The sequence below is a fragment of the Meriones unguiculatus genome, chromosome 3, assembly GCF_030254825.1.
Source record: "Meriones unguiculatus strain TT.TT164.6M chromosome 3, Bangor_MerUng_6.1, whole genome shotgun sequence".
Classification (NCBI taxonomy): domain Eukaryota; kingdom Metazoa; phylum Chordata; class Mammalia; order Rodentia; family Muridae; genus Meriones; species Meriones unguiculatus.
In genome coordinates, this window is record NC_083351.1 from 91,041,425 (window position 1) to 91,063,568 (window position 22,144).

Sequence of the window (22,144 nt, forward strand, 5' to 3'; positions counted from 1 at the left end):
ATATGCCTAGGAGGGGTATAGCTGGATCTTGAAGTAGCACCATTCCTAATTTTCTGAGAAAGTGCCAGATTGATTTCCAAAGTGGTTGTACAAGTTTACATTCCCACTAGCAATGGAGAAGGGTTCCCCTTTCTCCAAATCCTCTTCAGCATGTGTTGTCACTTGAGGTTTTGATCTTAGCCATTCTGATGGGTGTGATGGCATCTTGAAGAGGATGCATGTCTGTTTATTTAGGTCTTTAATCACTTCCAACAGAGTTTTATCATGTTCATCTCACAGATCCTGTCTATGTTAAACTTACACTTAGGTAGTCAGTGTTTTTTGTTCTTTCTATCTGGCCTTTTTAAACTTTAATTTTTGTTGTTGTTGGTAAAATACAGTCTGGTTTCTAGGTTTACTTTGTATCATATGACTAAAACATTAGCTAAGTAGTTCTGGGAGCTTATTCATAGATTTCATGGGATTCCATTTTTTGTTGATTATATTGTATGAGGACAGAGGTAATACCCATTAAAAGGCTTATTTTATAGTTTTAATTTTGTGTGTGTGTGTGGGCGAGGGTGTGTGCACATGATTACAGGTGCCCGTGGAGGCCAGACAAGAGTGTTGGATCCCCTCGAGCTGTGAGCTGCCTGCATGGCCACTAGGAACCTCAAGAGTAGTAAGCATTCTTAACATTGCCAGCCCCCAAACTAGGTTTACTTTTTCAAGTTTCCTACTTTCTTCCTGACATGGTACATTTCTGGACTCCCAGCACTGTGTGGAATGAGACTGGTGAAAGGGACATATTTACCTTGTTCCTTGTATTAGGGGAAATTTTAGTCATCCTCAAATCAATCATGATACCAGTTTTCTGTTTGACACATTGAGTTTTGTAGATGCTTGATGTTAGATTAAAAATTTCTCTCCCATGCTTTTTTTCCCCTGTAAGTTCTTATGAATAAAAGTTAAAATTAAAGTGGTTTTTCTGTACCTGTTAAGATGATAATGTTTTTCTTGTCTGCTGCTACTTTGACGTATATTGGTTTTCAATTGTTGAAACAACTTTGCATTACCAGCATAAATCACACTTATGTATTGCTGGGTCTACTTTACAAAGGGTTAACATTAGACCTTTAAAATATTTTTGGAATTAAAATATAATTACATCATTTACCCTTCCCCCAACCTTTCCTATGTATCTGTCTCCTAACTCTCAAATTTATGGCCTCTGTTTCTTTGTTATTCCCCAGAAAGATACATAAATAGGTGATAGATAGATAGATAGATAGATAGATAGATAGATAGATAGTAGATAGATATTCCTAAATATATATAACAACATGCTCAGTACATATTTTACTTGTTTGAATATGATTTCAAGGGAGTCCACACAATATCAATGACCTTGCCTGGAGAGGACTTCCACACTGAGCATTCATTAGTTGCCTATAGCCCTCCGCCTAGGGTCGAGGTCCTTTCTTTCTCCCTTCCACGTTAGCATGTCTATTGGTCTTATCATTGTTCAGGTCTTGTTTAGGCAGCCATGCTAAACCATGAGACTTCATGGGTGCAGCTTCTCTGACATTCTAGGAGATGCAACCTCCCAACAAACTTCCTGTTCCCTGGCTCTTACAGTCCTTCTGCCCCCTCTTCCACAATATTCACTGAACTTTGGGTGCAGGAGTTGTGTTGTAGATGCGTAAGTTGGGGCTAGGCAGCAAATGATCACTTTTCTCTTCCTTTTGCTTGGTTGTGGCTTTCTGTAATCGTCTCCATATTTTGCAAGGAGAGGCTTCCTGAGGGATGAGAGCTGCCCTTACCTGTGGCAAGCATTTAGAATGTAGTTAAGAATTATGCTGGGTTAGTAAAGTGGCAGTGGTATGTCCTCCTCTAAGACCCAGGACTCCACTAATCCCAGTACCAGCACCAGGCAAGATTTCCCTCTTGTTGAACAAGTCTTTAGGGAACTGTTGGTTACCACAAATGTATCCTTGCCACTAGTACACTCTTAGGGATGTTGTGCCATGCCGGTCATTGATTTAGTTCATAGGCAACACAGCTAGGTAGGACTCTTGATTGCTTTCTTCCTCTGGAAACTTGTATGACACCTTCTGGAACTATGAAAGCTAGTCCACACTAAGGAAGCTTTCAAGGTCAGAACCAGATCTGAGCCTCCAGGCCCTGTGTCCAAAGTCCATGGTGTCTTTAGCAATAGCGACTTAACTTTAACCTATGGGAGGTAACTAAGGACAATTTTAACAACATATAATGTTTAGGGAGTCTCTTGAACAACTCTGACTGACAACTCAAAAGAGGATTTCACATTCCTGGTGTGCTGGATTATTTTATGTCAACTTGGCACAAGCTAAAGTCATCTGAGAGGAGGGGACCTCAATTAAGAAATGCCTCCACAAAATTGGTTGTAGTCAGGCCTGAAGGCATTTTCTTAATTTGTGATTGATGGAGAAAGGCCGAACCTACTGTGGCTAGTGCCATCCCTGAGCTGGTGGTTCTGGATTATATGTGAAAGCAGGCTGAGCAAAGCCTGATAAGCAGTAAGCAGCATCCCTCCCTGGCTTCTCCATCGGCTCCTGCCTGCATGTTCCCGACTTGCTGAGCCCCTGCCCACACTGCCTTTGATAACGACTGTTAAATGGAACTGGAGTGAAGTAGACATTTTCCTCTACAGGTTGCATTTGTCATGGTGTTTCATAACAGCAATAATAGCCCTAACTAGGACACCTGGTGTTAGGGTTTTTGTTAGTCTGTGGCTTTTGGAGAAAGCATTGTCAGCCTAGATGGGAAATATTAAACTATGTTTGTATGCATATACAGACTTATATAGATGTGCATATATATACTACACAATTTTAGGTAGATAATAATATGATTCTTTATGACTTTTCAGATATCCTTGCTGTAATTTTAGCTCCTTCATCCTTCTTCAGTATTACCTCCTTCTTGCTTCCCTACATAAAAGTCTCCTTCCCCTGTTTTTCTTTCTCCTTTCAAATCATGTGTACCCTGCTATCCCCCTCTCTGTTTTCCACACAGCTATGATCCTTATTTAATTTATTGGTGTTCAGTTCCTCTAGGTTATGTAGTCATATCTGAAGATTGGAAGCTAAGAGCCACAGATGAGAGAGAAATTTAATGTTTGTCACTCCGAGTTAGGATGACCTCACTCAGTATGATAATTTTTAGTTATATCTGTTTACTTGCAAATTTCATGAGTTCATTTTTCTTTAAAGCTGAGCGGTATTCTGTAATGTATATGGGTCACATTTTCACTATCCATTCAGCAGTCGAATGCCACTCACATTGTTTGCATTTCCTAGCCATGGCCACTGCTGTGAAGATGGCTGAACAAGTATCCGTGCAGTAGGATGTCTAGTTCTTTGGGCATATGCCAAAGAGTGATACAGTTGGCTCACATGCTAAATATATTTTTAGTTTTCTGAGGGTTCTCCATGCTGACTTACAAAGTAGTTGTACCAGTTTGCAATCCCACCAACGGTGAATTACAATTTCCTTTTTCCCACATCCTCTCCAGAACCTATCGCTGTTTTGTTGATCTTTGCCATTCTGATAACGAGCATTTTAAAAGCTATTTCTTAGCTGTTTCTTTCTTTCCCTTTTGAGAATTCCCTGTTCAAATTCCAAGCTCATTTTTTCGAATGGGTCTTTAAAAAGCTCTCTTTGCTTTTAGTTCTTTATATATTCGGGGTAATAATTCTTCATCAAATGTATAGCTAGCAAAGGTTCCTTTTTATTCTGTGGGTTTCCTGCTCACTCAAGTGAATGTTTCTTCAGCTGTACAGAAGCTTTTTAGCTTTATAAAGTCCTGCTTGTCACTCGTTGGTCTCAATTGCGTCACCATTCAGAAAGTTCTTTCCTATGCCAGTATCCTTAGGGCACTGTCTGTTTTCTTCAGCGTTTCAGTATTTCAGGTTTCACATTGAGACATTTGATTCATTTGGAGTTAGGTTTTGATGCAAGGTAAATAATATGGGTCTAGTTTTATTCTTTTATCATGAATGCATATAGGCTTTTGTCAAAGTTTTTTTTGCCTCTATTGATATGATCATGTGATTTTTGTCTTTAAGTACATTTATTCTGATTTATTATATTTCTTGATTTGCATATGTTGAACCATCCCTGTATGGCCAGGATAAATCCAGTTGGTCATTTTGGACTATATTTCTGATGTATGTTCAGTTTGCAAGTCTTTTATTGAATAAAATTAAATCTATTTTCATCAAAGATATTGGTCTGTAGTTTTTCATTTTTTGTTGTATCTTTACCTGATTTTGATATTAGAGTAATACTGCATTCTTGAAATTTGGGAGTGCTCTTTATATTGCTGTCTTGATTTATTTAAGAAGTGTTGGTTGTAGGTCTTCTTTAAAATCCAAAGAATTGTGTGAATCCATCTAGCTTTGGACCCCTTTTAGTTGGAAGACTTTTTATTCAAATGCCTCATTTATTATAGTTCTGTTTAAGTGCAGATTTCTTCTTGGTTTAATTTTGGTGATTTGGCTGCATCTAGAAGTTTATCCATTTCTTTTAGATTTTCCAACTTAATAGAGCATAGGTTTCAAAAATATTATCTTCTAATATTATGAATTTCTTTGGGGTGTTTTGTAATGTTTCCCTATTTATTGTTGATTCTGTTAATTTGGATCCTCTCTTTCTTTCTTTGGTTAATTGGAGCAAGGGTCTGTTAATCCTGTTTATTTTCTCAAAAAAAAAAAAAAAACAGCTCTTATAATTGTTGATTTTTTGTATTGTTTTCTTTGTTTCTGCTTCCATTAATTCCAGCCCTGATTTTTATTATTTCTTGCCATCTAGTGAGTTTGGAATTGGTTTGTTTTTTTTACAAATATTTGGTTGCATCATTATAACATTTGTATCTTTTCTGATTTTTTATTTTATTTATTTTTTTTACTGGAGGCATTAGAGCTATAAGTTTCCCCTGAAGAACTGATTTCAATGTTTCCCAGAGGTTTTGTGGTGTTACATTTTCATTTAGTTCTAGAACATTTTTAATTTCTTCTTTGACCCATTCATTATTCAGTAGTGAGTTATTTGATCTCCAACAGTTTGTATATTTCCTGGAGGTTTGTTTGCTGCTTATTTTAAGTTTTGTTGCACTGTGGTCAGATAGATTTAGGAAGGGGAGAAACAGAAAGACTTTCTGGGTATTCCTTGGTGAAGGATGTGTAGAATCTGGATGAGCAGAGAAATTAGAATACTGTGTGTGAGAGACGTGGAGGTTCATGGTTGCTGGGCAAATGGAGCCTCGGTTGGAGAGGATCTTTGGAGGTCCACCATCATCCATTACAAGTAAATGCCAAATGATGTTGGGATCCCACATCTCAGAAAAGAAAGAGAGAAAGAGAGGAAGAAAGAAAGAGAAAACAAGGCAGAGAGAAAGAGAAAGCAAGAGAGGGGGAGAAAGAAAGCCTTAATACAACATAAAAAGATTTTATCATTTAAGATTAAATTTCCATAAAATGGTTATTCTAACTGCATATAAGTTCATTGAAATGTAGAGACTTAATTTTGGTGTGGGTTTTTTATTTGCACTTTTTTATAAGTGCATAGATTTTTCTTATAAGTTCGTAAGTTTTTTTTTTTAATTAAAAAAGAAGAATGCAAGCTGGATTCATGATTTTAATCCCAGAATTTAGGAAACTGAGCCAGGAGGATACAGAGCTCAAGGCCAGTCTCAGATGAGGTCATAAGTTCCATGAGACCCTGTCTCAACCAAAGAGCAGTATTGGGTGCCCCAGCATGGACAGGAGGCACTGCTGTGTTTAGCTCTCTATAATTCAGTTATTCTTTATAAAGCGCCCAACTTTCTCATATTGGTGCACTACTGTAGGCAAGCACATATCTCATGGCCTACCCCAGATGTCCTCAGTTGGGCTGGTTCCCTCTGTTAAGCCCTGCAGAGTCCAGACAGAAGCAGGACTACTGTGTTTTGTAACTGTTAGAAAAGCTACTGCAGACCCCCTGGATTCCTGAAAAGAGGTTCGTAGACTCCAAGTACCTCCAGTACTCCAAGTTCAATATGTTGGAGACAAACTCTTTGGGAGTTATTCTTCCAAAGAAAGACTTTAAAAACTCATCTTCCCAGTTAGGATGTCTTCCTGAGGCCCCGTGAGCTGAACTGACTTGTGATTCATGTTCCATGTGAGTGACCGTGTACTTTCCACTACGAAGAAGACTGAGGGTTAGGGATATGAGATAGAGCCAGAAGGACAAGAATCCCCTTTCTTCTACCCACTTAGCTTCTTGGTATACAGTTAAGAGGCCATAGCTAGAAAGAGGAGGTATGAAATTCCAGAGACTCACAACCAACACTCAGAAACTCCAGGGTACAGAACAAGGGTACACAGTGAGAAATGGACCAGGAAGGGCCTCGGAGAGCCATGTTTGAGGCCAAGAGTCAAGATTAGAGTCTGTCTTCAAATGGCTGGGCGGATGAAGGTGGTGGCTTGGGAAACACTGGATGGAGAGGATCTATTCTCTTCTGTCTTTGGCTTTTAAAATGGTGGAGAATGAAATGCACAGAACAGGGATCTAGAGCAGACGTTTGAATGTGACTGGGGGTCTGTATTTTGAGGTGTCCTGGACTCCCTGACATCCCTCCTTGATTCTTGAAACCCTTAACAAACAGGTTGCAGGATATGTTAACTTCATGTTCTAGTCTAGAGCTTCCTGCCTCTTGGGCTTTTCTGACACGTTTTATTACCAAGGTGTAATTGCTAGGTCTACTGTTCCCAAATGCCTTTCCCCTTTCAGGAATTCAACATATACATAACATTATGTATGTGAATGTAGCATTTTTCACCAAGGAGGAGCAAATTGCCCCTGTGGCTGGCCCGTGAATGGATATGGCTGGGACAGCCCCAGGGAAACTTAGATGACCCCAGGGATGCCTCCTCAGAGCAGTTCCCTGCAGCTAAGGCCATGTCTTATCCTGTCCCACATGCCAGTGAGCAGTCCATTCTGTCATCCAGCAACAACCCTGGTAATTAGGACACAAGGCTTTCATCCCCAACCCAGGGGATGGTTCAGACATCCAGGGCTAGGCTTCACCTTTCTGTTGCTTTTTGATGCCGAGGATCGTGTATCATCCACCCTCACCGTCCAGCATGTACTTCTAACCATGCACAGCATGAGGTGGTCACACTGCTCACTGAGTTTCTAACCCCCTGGGGGTTAACTGGAAACCTCTCCGCCAGCAGAGCAGAGCACAGCGAGGGATTGCTGATAGAGCTGGTAGGATGAGCGGTGGAATTCCTAGGGCTGTCCGCACTGGTGGCCTCTGCAGCCACAGCTAGCATGGTCTCTCAGGAACTGCTTTCAAGTGCTCTAGCTGCTTCATGGAAGAAATTCAAGGCTGAGTTTACTATTTGTGGGATCTATAAACAGCCGTTTATTCCACTCCCCCGGCTAGAACAGTGCTCGCACGCACGCAAGTTCCATGCCACAGCCCCTGCGAGTGATCTGGCTCCAGGAAGCCCAGCCAGCTGCCCCAATGCCTGCCCGGTGCTGCTCGCGTGACTAGGGCCTGTTGCTGTGCAGTAACCATGGCAGCAACTCCCAGGGGGAATGACTTGCTCCAACTTCCCCTAATGCCAAGGGGGAGAAATGAGAGGAGCTGTTGAGAATTGTTCTCTCTTCCCTCTCTCTTTTTTTTTCTTTTTCCCTCTGCTATGACCTTGACAAAAATAATCTTTGAAGTACTTGCTGGCTATTTTCCTGCTTTGGGACTGGAAGAAATCAAGATAGTCAGGGTTCGCCAAAGGAAGTACAACTTTTCAAACTTCTGGCCTCCCTGTGTGCAGAGGGTGGGAGGAATGCCAGGGCAGAGATGAGGAGCCATCAGGTCACCGACCCTTGCCTGTCCTTAGTGGCAGGTGTTTCATGTTGTGACTTTTGGTAATTAGACATAGATGACTTTTTTTTTTTCTTAGAAAATGCAGTCTTTAACCTTAGGGCTAAATCCTTTTTTCCACTTGGAAAAGTGATCTCATTTTCCATGTACCATTTTTTTTTTGTTTTGCTTTGCTTAAAAAAAAAACTTGTAGGAATAAAAAGAGAAAGAAAAGAAAAAACATTCATGATGCATATTTGAAAGATGGTTCCACATGTGTAAAAGAATTTGGCATGACAATTCTGGACCAGAAAGTCAATCTGATATTGAATCCATATGATCCCACAAACGGCATTTTATAGTCTTAAAAAAAATTCTGCCTTGTGAGTTAAAATTAAGATTGTTTTTGCTTTTGACTAATCTCATAAAATCTTTTTTAAGAAGACATTTTATATACTCAAGTCTTGAGAATGTCTTTGGTCTTTGAACTATTATTAGTAGGACATCATGAGTGTGTGGCAAGCACTGAACTGGGAAAAGCTGTTGCAAGGATCTGGAAAGCACAACTGAGCTATGCCTTTACCCAGTGGACATATGCTCTGGCTTAGCCTACTGCACGTGTGCCACTCACCTGAGGAAGGACGAAAGCCCACCATGATCTCCACCTGGGGTAGCCCTTGTGCCAGAGTTGAGGACACTCCCTTCCGCATTCCACCTACTTACTGCTGGTTTTCTTCTCACTAATGATTCTCATGCAGGGATGATGCCTTACTCACCAACTGCCTCTCAGTGCACCTCACCATTACCCCATCTCTATCTGGATAGGAGGCTGCAGCAGCCCGTGGGTTGGGTGATTGACAATAGCCAACAGGCAAATCATAGTGATTTTGGTCTCTCCAGTCTGGACAAAACTGATGGGCCGGATGGAGATGATAGCTCCAGGAACTGGGTATTAGCCTAGGCTGAGCTTACTAAGTCACCCCAACCATGCTGGGTTCAGCTTTCCCCCTTGCACAGCTTCAGCTCTGGTCTCATTCACCCCAGCTGTGTCCAAATCCTTCTGGGCAGTTAGATAGAGGGATGCAAGGGTGCCAAACTTGGACACATTTCCCACAAGAGCTCAAATGTAGGCAGGAAAAGACTCTGGGATTTCCCAGGCAAAGCACTTGAGGCAGCACACGTATCAGATGCTCAGATGCCCCTTTTTGAAAAGCCTGCCAGCTGTGAAGGCAGCAGAGCGACACTCAAGGCCTCCCCCCCCACAAGTTTCTCACTCAACTTTCTTTTATCCCGCTGGATTGCAGGAAGAGCCAAGTGTCAAACGAACCACCACCTCCCTGTGAGTGTCTATCAACAAATAAACAGAAAAACAGAGAAACAGGATTGTATCAAGCTAAACTCCAGGAAACAGTCCATAAAGTGAAGACAACAGACTGCAGAATGAAAGAAAGTATCTGAAAACACATCCATACAGTGAGGGGTTAATGTTTAAAATATGAGACTCTATCAAAAAAGCCAAAAACAAGTAAACAAACAAACAGCAACAAAACCATGATTAAAATATACAAAGGAAGCCGGGTGGTGTGACGCACGCCTTGTGCTCTGCAGGCAGATCTTTGTGAGCAGCTTGGTCTACATGCCGGTGCTACACAGAGAAACCCTGTCTCAAAAAAATTAAAATATGCAAAGGAGCTAGATAGACATAAGCTATACAAAAGTTAATAGGTATGAGTGCTTAGTTACTAATCATCAGGGAGGTACAGATAAAACTCACCTACCTAAGTGATGAAAATGTGAGTTCAGCTATTGCAAAAAAGAATATGGATGTTCCTCTGAAAACGAAAAAGGGAGCTACCATATGACCCAGCAACCCTCCTAAAGGAAATGAAATCATTATTTTGAAGAAATATTTGCACTCCTGTGTTTTCTGTAGCAGTATTCACAACAGCTAATTAATAAAAACAAGCCAGGTGTCCATCAACAGGTGATTAGACATTAAAATGTGGCACACATGTACAATAAAATATCAATTTAGCTGTAAAAGGAAGGCAGTCTTGCCATTTGCGGTAACGTGAGTGAGACTGAAAGACCACTCAGTAAAATAAGCCAGATAGGCAAAGAAAATCCCTGCATGACCCCATTTTTCTATGCAGTCTGAAAAGATGGAATTCCAGAAGGGGCAAGTAGAATGAGGGTTGCCAGCGGGCAAGAAAAGCATATATAACAGAAGCCGCAGGGGAGATGAACTCTGAGATTGCTGTGCCCTGTGAAATAACTCAGTCACAGAAGGGTAAAGGCTGTGTGGATTCACTTACGTGACCCTAGAAGGCCCAAGTCGGTACAGACAGAAGTTAGATGGGGATGCTAAGGCTGGAGGCAGAAGAGGTTGACATTCTGTTGCGACAGAAGTCAAGGTTTGAGGGACAGAGCACTTAAGATGAATGATGGTGATTACGCAACATTGTGAATTGTGCTGAGTGTCACTGTGCTGTGCTGTGCTCTTAAAAAATAGTTAGGATAGTGAGTTTTGTATATTTTGTTGTAACGTTAAAAGATTTTTGGAAAGTTAGAAGGATGGGCCTGGCATTGCAGCTCAGTGGTGGGCAGCTTACCTAGCACATAAAAAGCTCTGGGTCATTTACCAGAATCAAATACCAAAACCAACCAACCAACCAACCAAACACAAAAAACACCTTCACAAAACAAACAAACGATCACGCAGAAAACTGTCCTTATAAAAAATATCTGGTTTCTGAGGCCAATGAGATAGCCCAGTGGGTAAAGGCACTTGCCACCAAGCCTCATGGCCTCAGTACAATACCCAGCACCGAGGGGGAAGGACTCCTGAAACTTGTCCTCAGAATTCTCATAAGCATCATGACGTGCATACAAAATAAGTACACACAAGTGAAAACATCCAGAATCTTACTGCGGGTTGCCACCTCACACTGGAATCATGGGACTGAATGTGGGAGCCTGAAAATTTTACAGTAAGTTTCTGAATAAAAGAATTTCTCAATGACCAAAACCCAAACAGGTAAAGAATTTGAGACATTTCTGACAGCACCCTCTTCTGCACCTCACAGCTCCATTGCAGCCTTGATTCTGAGCACACATTTACACTTCTCAGTGAATGTGCTGGGCTGCACGCAAACGCTGCCTCAAACACTTCAGCCCTCTTTAAGACTATTATATGTTATGAGTCACAGTGTTTTTATTACACGCATAGAGTTTCTGCTCTAACGGAAATGTGATGCTTATTTACAGAAAACAAAATCTTTTCATATTTTCCTGTTCTACCAAATTATGTATTATGGATTGTATTATATGGATTATAGTGTTTGATTTTTAGAATTGCTGCCGACTTAGGTTACACAAAAAGTGGTTAAATGAGGGTTTTAAGAGAGGCTTCAGTGGGCAAGAATGCTTACTATGAGAGCAAGAGAGCCTGGGTTCAAATCTTTATTACCCATGTAAAAGCCATTCACGGCCATGTGTGCCTCTAACCCCCATGTTGAGGCTGTGGAGATAGTCGGATCCTGGGAGCTTGCTGTCTGATCAGCCTAGGCAAAATGGTGAGCTTCAGTTTCAGTCTCACACCCAACAGGCTTCTCTGCCTTCACACGTCTTCTCTCCCTCTCTCCCTCTCCCTCTCTTTCTCTCTCTGTCTCTGTCTCTCTCTTTGCCCCCAACTTGTGGGTTGATTACCAAGCTCTCCACTGTTACAGTGCAAAGAAGGCTGTAGACAGAGTAAGTTTCATGGTGTCATTGAAACTTTATGTGTGAAACCAAGTGGCAGACCACACTTGAAACATAGTCTCTCTACTCTGGTAGGGGTGGTAGCAGTCATCTTTGCTTTGTTTCTTGATCTTACTAGAGATGCCTTGAATTTTTTTCCCTTTAAGTGAGTTGCTGCCTTATGAGTAATATACAAATTATCACTGCCCTAACTGCCTCCACCTAAGAAATTACTTTTAAAATTAGGAATCAGTGTTGAATTTCTTACTACCTCTAGGAATACTCAGATCTTCTCCTTAGATCTATAATTCTCAGCTATTTCTGCTTAGAACTATAAAGTTGTATATTAATGTACTTACCAATATTGAGCCAACATTATATTCCTAAAGCAAATATTCCCAGGTTATCAGGCTTGGTGGGGCACCTTGCCAGTACTTGTTATCCTTAGTCTTTTTGAGACAGTTTCACTATGTGGTCTGGAACTCATTCTACAGGTCAGACTTACCTTGAGCTCTACCTATCTCTGCCTCCTTTGTGATATGATTAAAGGCATAGGCTACCATGCCTGGAACATTTATTCTTTTTAATCATTATGATTCTAGCTAAGATAAAATGACACTACAGTGTGGTTTGATTTGTGTTTCCCGAATGATCAGTGATGCTGAGTAATTTTTGTATACCTGTTGGCCATTTGTGTATCTTCTTTCAGCAAATGTCTCTTAGGTCCTTTGTACATGTTTAAATCAGATTATTTTTCTTTCCACTATTGAGTTTTATGAGTTCGATGTATACTATAGATATTAATCTTTTGTCAAATGTAGTCTGCAAAGACTTTCCCATTGTGTCTTCTGCTTCTGTTAATTATTTCACTGTGCAGAATTTTCTTGGTTTGATAGAATTCCACCTTTTTAAAATTTTCTTTTGGCCTGTACTTTTGGGGTATGATCAAAAGCCTACAATCATGTCTGGACCTATTCTGCCATTACAAGAAAACTTCCCTTTCCTAAAGGATGTAAACAGATGTTTTAAAACAGCGAGATTATGGTTATATTATAGTCCACGCAGTACGTGTTTGTTATGCCATTTTAAATGGTCACTGTAATGAAACAGAGAGTGATTAAGTGCAAAAAGTACCAAGAGTCAGTTCCACGGGAACTGACGTTATTTTCTGCAATGCCTGGGTGGTTCCATTCATACCAAATCATCTCCTACAAGCCCCTGTGTTTTTGTTCTTAGTCTCTTTGAGACTGTCCTCACACTGTAAAAAGACATATCCATGTGATTCTGGTTTGTATTTCTCCAGCAATTAGTAACCCTGAACATACTGTACTGTGTACTGTGGACCTTACTATTTTTCTTTTGTGAAACATCAGCTTAAATGATTTTTCATTTAAAACAACTGGGTTTGGGCTCATATTTTTTAATTTAGTTTTTCATCTTTTTATTGTTGGTTTGGAAAAGGTATTTATTTATATATTCTGGGAGAGTTCTTTATCAGTGTGCTATAAATATTTTTGTGGGAAAGCTTTTATTAGCAAGTTAATTTGCTTAATCGGTATTAACAAATGTGGAAATGAAATGAAGTAGTGAAAACTTGCCTGGCATGTGTAAGGTCATGGGTTCCATCCCTAGCATCCAAAATCAGACAAACAAAAAAATGGATACTGTGGTAGTTAGATTTTTTTTTTTAGTTCTTTTTATTACTTTTGACAAGTTATATCTCAAAAATCACCTGTTTTATTTAAATTTTTAATTTTCTAAGTGTTACACTTAATATCTCCCTAAACATCTTTAAAATTGTAAGGTCTGTAAATTCCTGATGTTAGAAATGTGCATTTTTCTTGAAGACCCCTGTTGGGGATTTTCACTCTACATACAAATTGTGAAAACAAACAAACAAACAGCCGGAAATTTTGATGTTGTGGGTGGCCTTTGTTATTTGACATAAGCCATTTTCATTGATTTCACTCCTTTTTACTTGTTCTTCCTTCTGCTTTTATGAAATACAGCTTCTCTTCAGTTTCTTAAAGTGTGATCATCCCTTCCTTCTTTTGTAACAAACACTTCAGGTTCCTGGGATTTGTTGCTGATCATTCGGCAATTATATGCTGTGAGGCTCACTACATTTTTTGGTTGTTTTTTTTTTTTTTTGAGACAGGGTTCCTCTGTGTAGCCTTGGCTGTCCCTCACTCAACCAGTCTGGCCTCAAACTCACAGAGATCCACCTGCCTCTGCCTCCCCAAGTGCTGGGATTACAGGTGTGCACCACTGTGCCCAGCTTCACCACATCTATTAACATGTATAGACACTCATAGAGAAACTGGTACATGACACGCATTGGTCATTTGCCAAGGAGGAAATCTTAGTTATCAATAAACACATGGAATGTTTTTAATCTTCTTAATAATCAAAGAAATGAAAAATATAAAGGCAAAATAATTTATCACCTAACAAATTGACTTGAAAAAATGGGGATTACCTATAATATTAAGAATTAAAGGAAATAAGTGTTACAATGAGATGATCTCCGATTACCTGTATTTCAAAGATACACAGTAAAACATTTCTGACTAACACTGTCTAGGTGACTGAACCCGGTCTCCAGACTCTTCGCTGCTCAGGTGAGAGTGGACTCTTTTGGTCTCACAGGGTGAGGTGAGACTGAGTACGTTATTCTACTCATCAGGCTTGAAGCTCAGAACCTCCTTCCTACTACTTTTTCAGAGAGTTACCTTTTGACAGAGATAAACAGATAGATACTAATAATGATTGACAGATATATAATAGACAGATAGATAACAGATAAAAGATGATGTATTGAATAGATAATAAGCAGGTAGATAGATGATTTGATGGGTGTGTGGATAGATGCTAGATGACAGACACACAGAATTCTCACTGTGAGAGTAAGTGACTCTGGGTATGCTGGGTACCTTTGTTGGTGATGGTTCTAAGAACTGCTATGGCAGAGCATAGAAGATTCGCTTTTTAAACAAAAGAGCCTAACTCAAACACAACATAGTCCAATACTTCAAAGAACCCATAATTCTAGATATAACTCAGATTCAATGATTATAAACAAGGTAAAATAGAATTATGCATCCATAAACTTATAAGAAAAAAATTTTAAACTTGAGTACAATAAAAACCATTGAATTGATACACATTTGTGCCTGTTATATTCTGAAATGTGTCCAAGTTGGATGATTTCTAAGGTAAACCAGAATTTCAAGAAATGCATTAGTCTTGTCCTAAATAGGTAGGTGAAGATGATGAGGAAGAGACCAGATTTGATTTTTTTTCACTAGATACCAAAATTAGGACACAATACATACACAAATTCTTTAAGAAGCTGAAAAAAATCCAGAATAGTATACAGAAGGCTGAAAATGAAGTGAAAGGTCCTCATTTTGCTTCCTCTTGTGATGATGTCTCATTATGTCAGTCTGATGCTGCTTATATTTCATTAAATGGGCATACTGTATCCACTAGGGAGAGAACCAAGTCTTCAGCCCCACAAACCATGACCAACTTCCCCTGTCTCCTATTAACAGGGACCTGTTAGAAAAAAAAGGTGAAAGAAAGTTGATGTAGGCATTTCTAGAGGTCACACAAAACAGAAAAAATGTCGGTAAATGTACACAGAACTAACCACCTATTGTTCTTTTCATTTTGGGGGAGTCAACTTGATTTGATGTGTTGTTTTCTCTCGTAGTCTCTCAATGGCTTTGCCCTGGTGGTGAGTGCAGAAGGGATGATCTTTTATGCATCAGCAACAATTGTGGACTATCTGGGCTTCCATCAGGTAAATGAAGCAAAAATAGCCTTTTGGTGTATTAAATGTGGTGTTACCTTTGTAAATGTGTATTGTCTTCAAAGCTTAAGACTGTCTAAGATAAAGCTTTCTTATACCATATGTCCCAACTTTGCCTAGGGCATCATGCCAGCTTCAGTGCAGCATTGTGGTGCTAGGTGACCCTGAAGGGGATGAAACTCTGCTCTCGGCTTCTCATGTTCAGAGCGTAATCTCATTTGATAACTCCATGTCTTAAACTCCATATATTCAGCATGTCCCAGACATACTTTCTCCCAGAAATACCCTTTTCAATTTTGCAAATTTTTCATTGGAACAATTGCTTGGTCAACACTAGTTTTATGATTCTGGCTCATAGGGCAAAAGACTGGGACCCAGATACCTTAAGTATAAGACTCTGGAAGCTAACTCATCAACAAACAGGTACAAGCAGACCCTCTACTCAAAGCATAGAAAGCAATGAAGGAGATTTTCCTTTTTGACCTCAGGAAGGACGAAGCCTCAATAGGAATCCAGATCAAGTGAGAATTCAGATCTGCACCACTGTGGAGACCACGCTGTGCCCTGCTCTAAATGACTTTATGTTGTATGAAAATAGCACCTTTCAGGCTATGCCTTTCCACGAGTGACTCCATTTTACAAGCAGCATTTGACTCTATTTTAGGTGCAAATGCAAAGGCGAGATGTCTGTGCATGTAGACATCACCACTTAGCCAGCCCTGCATAAGACATGAACTGATAATGACTTACCAGTAAACTTTAAAATGTGCTGTCTAATGAACTCAATGGTGAGCTCTTCGACCCCCTCCCCTGAGGCTAGGCCAAAGAAGAGGACATTGCAGCCAGTCCTGAAGAGACCTGATAAGCTAGGGTCAGATGGAAAGGGAGGAAGTCTTCCCTTATCAGTGGACTTGGAAAGGGGCAGGGAGAAGATGAGAGAAGGAGGGTGGGAATGGGAGGGAATGAGGGAAGGGGCTATGGCTGGGATACAAAGTAAATAACCTGTGATTAATATAAAAATAATAATAAAAAAGAATATTTGCTCTCAAAAATGTACTGTCTATAAACATCACAATACACTAGGAGCATATGAGCACACGGGTATATAAAAGCCGTTATCAGAATACCTAAACCCAAGAACTCATTAAACTCACCAGACTAAAAAAGGGCACAACAGCTTCACCTGATGTAGTGGTTTAAATGAACAATATAACCTACAGAATCATATATTTGGACATCTGGTACCTACTTCGAGCACTGTTAGGGAAGATTATGGGAGGCGTAGCCTTGTGACTGGGGGAAGCTTTTAGAGTTTAAGCCTTGTCTCACTTCCAGTTTGACTGGAAAAAAAGCTCCATGCTTTTTGTTGAGGCTGTTATCCATCAGCTTCTTGTTCCTGTTGCTATGCATACTGCTTGCTGCCATGCCCCCTTGTCATGAGAAACTCTTAGAGTTAGGGTTAGGATTGCTCTTATCCCTCTGAAACTGTAAGCCAAAATAAATAATTTCTTTCTAAGTCACTTTTGGTCATGGTGTTTTTATCATGGCAACAGAAAAGTAACTGGTCCATCTGGTCTCTATAAAAAGGATATCCAATGTAAAGGCGATGGCCCCCATTCATCTGTCATCTAACTACCTAGAGTGTATATCTAGAGACTAACAAAAAACCTGCATCTATCCTCAGGGCTTCATCTCAGCTTGGCCCTCGCTGCTGATTCAAATCAACTATGGGCATGGGCCATCAATCTTTTCATTTGTCCATCCATTCATCTGTCCACAGGACCTGGTCATGCACTTCAGCTCTAGGTCTTCCAGGGTTCTATGCCTTGCCTATGCAATTCAACTCAACTTTTAAGGCCCAGTTCAACCCTGTCACCTTGCCTGGCTATAAACACCTTCAACAGTTCTCCAATTGGGTTATAAATATTTTATCTGTACACTGCAGAAAGTTTCTTTCTATCTGGATTATCTTTCAGCCTCTGCTTTCAGGGGCCTTAAAAAAAATCTTTGAACTTTTTTTTGTGGCTTCTTTAACACTTTTGTATCCATTATGTAGCCTACATACAGATAGATTAGGTAGCTGATAGATAGATTAGATAGAGAGATGATAAATAGATGAAGGTTATTATCTTTCATCTATCAGACAGATAGCGGTGGCTGTCTATCTAAATGATAGACAGATAACAAATAGGTGATAAATAGATTTACTGTGTGATGTATGATGTTTATCTAAGAGTTAGTAATCGGTGACAGGTAGACAAATAGACAGACAGACAAATGATAGATACATGTACTGAGTAATGCATAATGTTTACCTGAGAGTTAGTGTTAGTAATTAATATGATCAAAATAAAAGAGCCCATGTTTTCCATTTGCCAATATCAGGAGAAATTGGAACAACTTGAAAAATAGCAGCCAACAAGATTGATGTAGCTCATAAATGCATTATTCAATCACTTCTGACATGTGAAAAGACACAAAGATGTTTGTTTACTTTTCCTATATAGCACATTCATAACAACTACTACACAATCTGGAAACTAACACAAAGCAGACAAGTGAACACATGGTATCACCAATGAAGCAAAATTGGTGGTGGCAGGGTGGTAGTGGAGGACGGACTTCAGCTTAATTCAACAGGCCACTTCACAGAAACATGCCCTCTGAAGATGAGTTCACAACAAAATCCTAAGCACATGGGAAGCCAAGGCATGAAGGCAAGCATGAACCAGCAGACAATAAATGAATGTAGTTCCTCCCAGAGGAATATAAGAAAAAAAAAAAAAAAGACCCCCTGAAAGAAGCTAGGAAGCACATTTAAAATAGCAGGGGACTGTGTGAACTGGTGCAAGCTTTTAATTTCATCATTCAGGAGGCAGAGGCAGGCAGATTTCTGTGAGTTTGAAGTCAGCCTGGTCTACATAAGGAGCTGCAGGCCACCCAGCACAACATAGTCTCAAAAAAAGTGGGGGGGGGGGGGAGGAAGAAGCTGAAGAGACTACTCAGCAGGTAAAGACCCTTTCTGTTAAGCCTGCCAATATGAGTTCTATTCTTGGGGTGTACACAGCAGAAGGAGAGAACTGCATCTACCAGTTATCTCTGACCTCCATGTGAACCCTTCCTGTCCCCCCACACAATTAATTTATACAGGTGATAAGATTGAAATAGTGGAAGCGTTAAAGGGCAATATAAAGAGGTCATAGCCTGTAATTGGAAAATAATAAATAAAGAGCAAGCATAACTTTTTTTTAATTTTTATTTTTTCTTATCAGTTACATTTTATTAACTCTGTATCCCAGCTGTATCCCGCTCCCTCATTCCCTCCCACTCCCACCCTCCCTCCCTCCTCTTCACTCTGCCCCTTTCCAAGTCCACTGAAAGGGGATAACCTCCTCCCCATTCATCTGATCCTGTTTTATCAGGTATCTTCAGGACTGGCTGCAAAGTCCTCCTCTGTGGCCTAACAGGACTGCTCCTCCCTTGGCAGGGGTGGGGAGGTCAAAGAGCCAGCCATTGAGTTCCTGTTAGAAATAGTCCTTGTTCCCCTTACTATGGGAAACCAATTGGTTACTGAGCTACCACGGGCTACATCCGAGCAGAGGTTCTAGGTTATATCCATACATGGTCCTTGGTTGAATGTCAGTTTCAGAAAAGACCCTGTGCCCAGATATATTTGGTCCTTGTGGAGCTCCTATCCTTTCTCCATCATACTAACTCCCCTTCTTTCATATGATTCCCTGTACTCTGCCAAAGGTTTGGTTATGAGTCTTTGTATCCAAGCAGAACTTTTAAAGTGAAGAAGATAGCATATTAGTCAGTACTGGTCCCTTGTCCTGTAGCATCCTGAGACTTTGCTGAACCACTTTGCCTCCTGCAGACAAAAGCTGTGCTGTCATCTCAATGTTTAATATCATCTAGCATAAGAAAATATTGAAATTCAAAAGGAAACAGTGCCTGGAAGTTAACAGCAACAGGAGGAGAGCTCTGAAAGGGCACTGACTGCAGCAGAGAGGCAGCAAGCACTCAAGGGTCCCATCTTGGGAATTCTAAGGCCGGGAATTAGGATGTCCTGATGCAATGAAGCATGGGAGGTGAGGAGCTTCACAAAGGGGTCAGACCAGGCTGGCCAGCAAGAAAAGGTGTTCTCTGGGGCACTGACCTGGCGCTGAGGCACTTCAGGCTCACGGCACCTGCAGGAGGACACAGGAGTATCTTCAGCTTCCTCAAGCAGAGTAGGTGCTCCAGGAGCTGGGGTTGTGAACGAATGGCAATGTGGAACAGCAAGCCAAATCACAGAATAATTAAAAACCAGCGATGAACACAGCCAAAGACAGTAGAAGTCACGATCTGAGAGCAGGTTCCTGACATGTTGTCAGAATTAAAGTTCATCTGATAGAATTATCACTTTATCTAAGTTTCAAGAAAAAAAATAATTTTAATAGTTTCTCAGAAGTGAAATAATGTGGCAATTTCTTATACCCACCTCACAGCTTCTTGTCACCTGAGCTGAAAGTCATAGTCCCTCAGAACTACTTGTCTATCTAGACTTATCTTGATATGACACTTACCTGTCCTTGCTCATGAGAGATGGTCAATAGTATCATTCCCTAACAGTAATCTGTGACAGCTGCCTCCAAGTGAACAATGTTCTGAGCAAGGACAACTGTCCTTGGCCAGGTAATAGATGCATATGTGTTTTACCCAAGAAAGCAAAAATAACAGTTGTCAGATATAGATTGTGTCCTACTGTAAGGATAGTGTATTGAAACTGAAGTAAAGACAGCTTCTCTTGGTGGCAGCAGTTTCCAGTTTTTATGTCATCTTCACCTCTTCTTATATTTCTTCCCAATATATCTCTCTTGAATTAATTAATTAATTAATTCACTTTACATCCCAGTCATAGCCCCCTTCCTTCTCTTTTCCTACCTCCCTCCTCCCCTATTCCAGAAAAGGAGACCCCCCCTACCTACCCACCCCAGCTCATTAAGTCACATGAGGACTGAGTTCATCCTCTTCCCCTATGGCCTGGTCAAGCAGTCCCTTCAGAGGGAAGTGATCAAAAAGCAGGCATGTCAGAGTTGGCCACTGCTCCCCTTACTAGTGAACCCATATGAAGCCTGAACTGCCCATCGTACATAGATATAGAGGATCTAGGTCCAGTCCATGCATTGTCATTGTTTGGTGCTTTAGACTCCAAAGGCCCCACTGGGCCCTGGTTAGTTGGTTCTGTTGGTCTTCTTGTAGAGCTCCTGTAACCTCTAAGTCCTTTTATCCTTCTCTCCACTTTTCCACTAGACTCCCCTGCTTCGCCCAATATTTGACTGTGAGTCTCAGCATCTGCTTCCAACTGTTGCTGGGTGGAGCCTCTAAAGGGACAACTCTGATAGTCTCCTGTCTTAAAGCATAGCAGAGTAATAGTATCAGGGCCTGGCTCTCTTCCATGGGGTGGGTCTTGGGTTGGGCCAGGCATTGATTGGACAGTCCCTCAATCTCTGTTCTATCTTTGTCCCTGCAGGTCTTGCAGGCAGGGTAAGTTTTAGATTGAGTTGTTTTTGTGGGTGGGTTGGTGTTCTCCTCCCTTCACTAAGAGTCTTGTCTAGTAGAGGGTGTCCTCCTCGGTCTCCATGGCCTCTGCTACTAGGAGTCTCAGCTAGAGTCCCCTTCATATCCTCCCAGAGGCCTACTCTGATTTAGCTCTCCAGCTCATTACAGAGATGCCCTCACCCACCCAGTAACTTCTCTTGGTTTGTGTTTGTGGCTATGCTTTAGGGGCCATCATATCATGGTACTAGCTATTAAAACATAAATTTGTTTCTTCAATCTAAAAGTATTTCATGCTTTCTTCTAATTGTTACAGAAATATATAGACTTGCTTTGCCCTTCCTTTTGGCTTTGCCATATCTTCCACTGTCTTGTCTGTCCTTTGTTAACTGCAGGCCCATAGCTCACATTAACCTGGGTACACCCCTTCACTGACTAATGATAAGTGAGACTCTTGAGAGGCCAGTGGACACTGGAAGCCACACTCTTGGCTGGTTCTACAAAGCTCAGAGTCAAAAAAACAAAACAAACCAAACAAAACAGGTGAAAAGAATATGTAAGCTGCAGCACCTGTTTGCATCCTCATTCTAAGAACCATGGGTGCCCACTGTGCCTGAATCATCAGTTCCTCCTGTTAAAACCACACAGGAAAAAAAAACATTATCTTCCATGTGGTAAAAAGAACAATAAAAACACCAAATTTGAAGGATGAATGCTGTTGATGCCTCAAGAGGAAAGGTGTGTCTTTTTCTTAAAGCTTTTTCTTTACACCTGTTACTCGCTTTTGAACGGTTGATGTGGGGATCCTGTGGTTCATGATCACCAGAACATGTAAATTCAGCATGAAGCTAAAGCCACTGCTTCTGTGTTTCAGACGGATGTAATGCACCAAAACATTTATGACTACATCCATGTGGATGACCGACAGGACTTCTGCAGACAGCTCCACTGGGCCATGGACCCTCCACAGGTGGTGTTCGGGCAGTCCCCACATGCTGACACAGGTGGGCTCACTTCACTGGCGTCCACACCTCTGGTGCCCTTCCCACCCCAATTAACACAGTCTAGAAACTCCCTCATGGACCTGTCCAGAGGTTTGTTTCCTGGACTACTGTAGAGCCATCAAGTTGACAATCAAGATTAATAATCACAACTCCACCCATTGTCATGTTAACAGCTGA

The 22,144-nt window shown here is 40.8% G+C and overlaps 1 protein-coding gene across 1 annotated transcript in view; it reads left to right on the forward strand.

Moving 5' to 3' along the window:
• Positions 1-22,144, forward strand: part of Ahrr (aryl hydrocarbon receptor repressor) — a 73,454-nt gene that overhangs the window by 37,974 nt on the left and 13,336 nt on the right. Inside the window, exons 5-6 of the mRNA XM_021631437.2 lie at positions 15,324-15,413; positions 21,838-21,967. Of these exons, the coding sequence (XP_021487112.1) occupies positions 15,324-15,413; positions 21,838-21,967 (220 nt within the window). The remainder of the gene's footprint in view (positions 1-15,323; positions 15,414-21,837; positions 21,968-22,144) is intronic.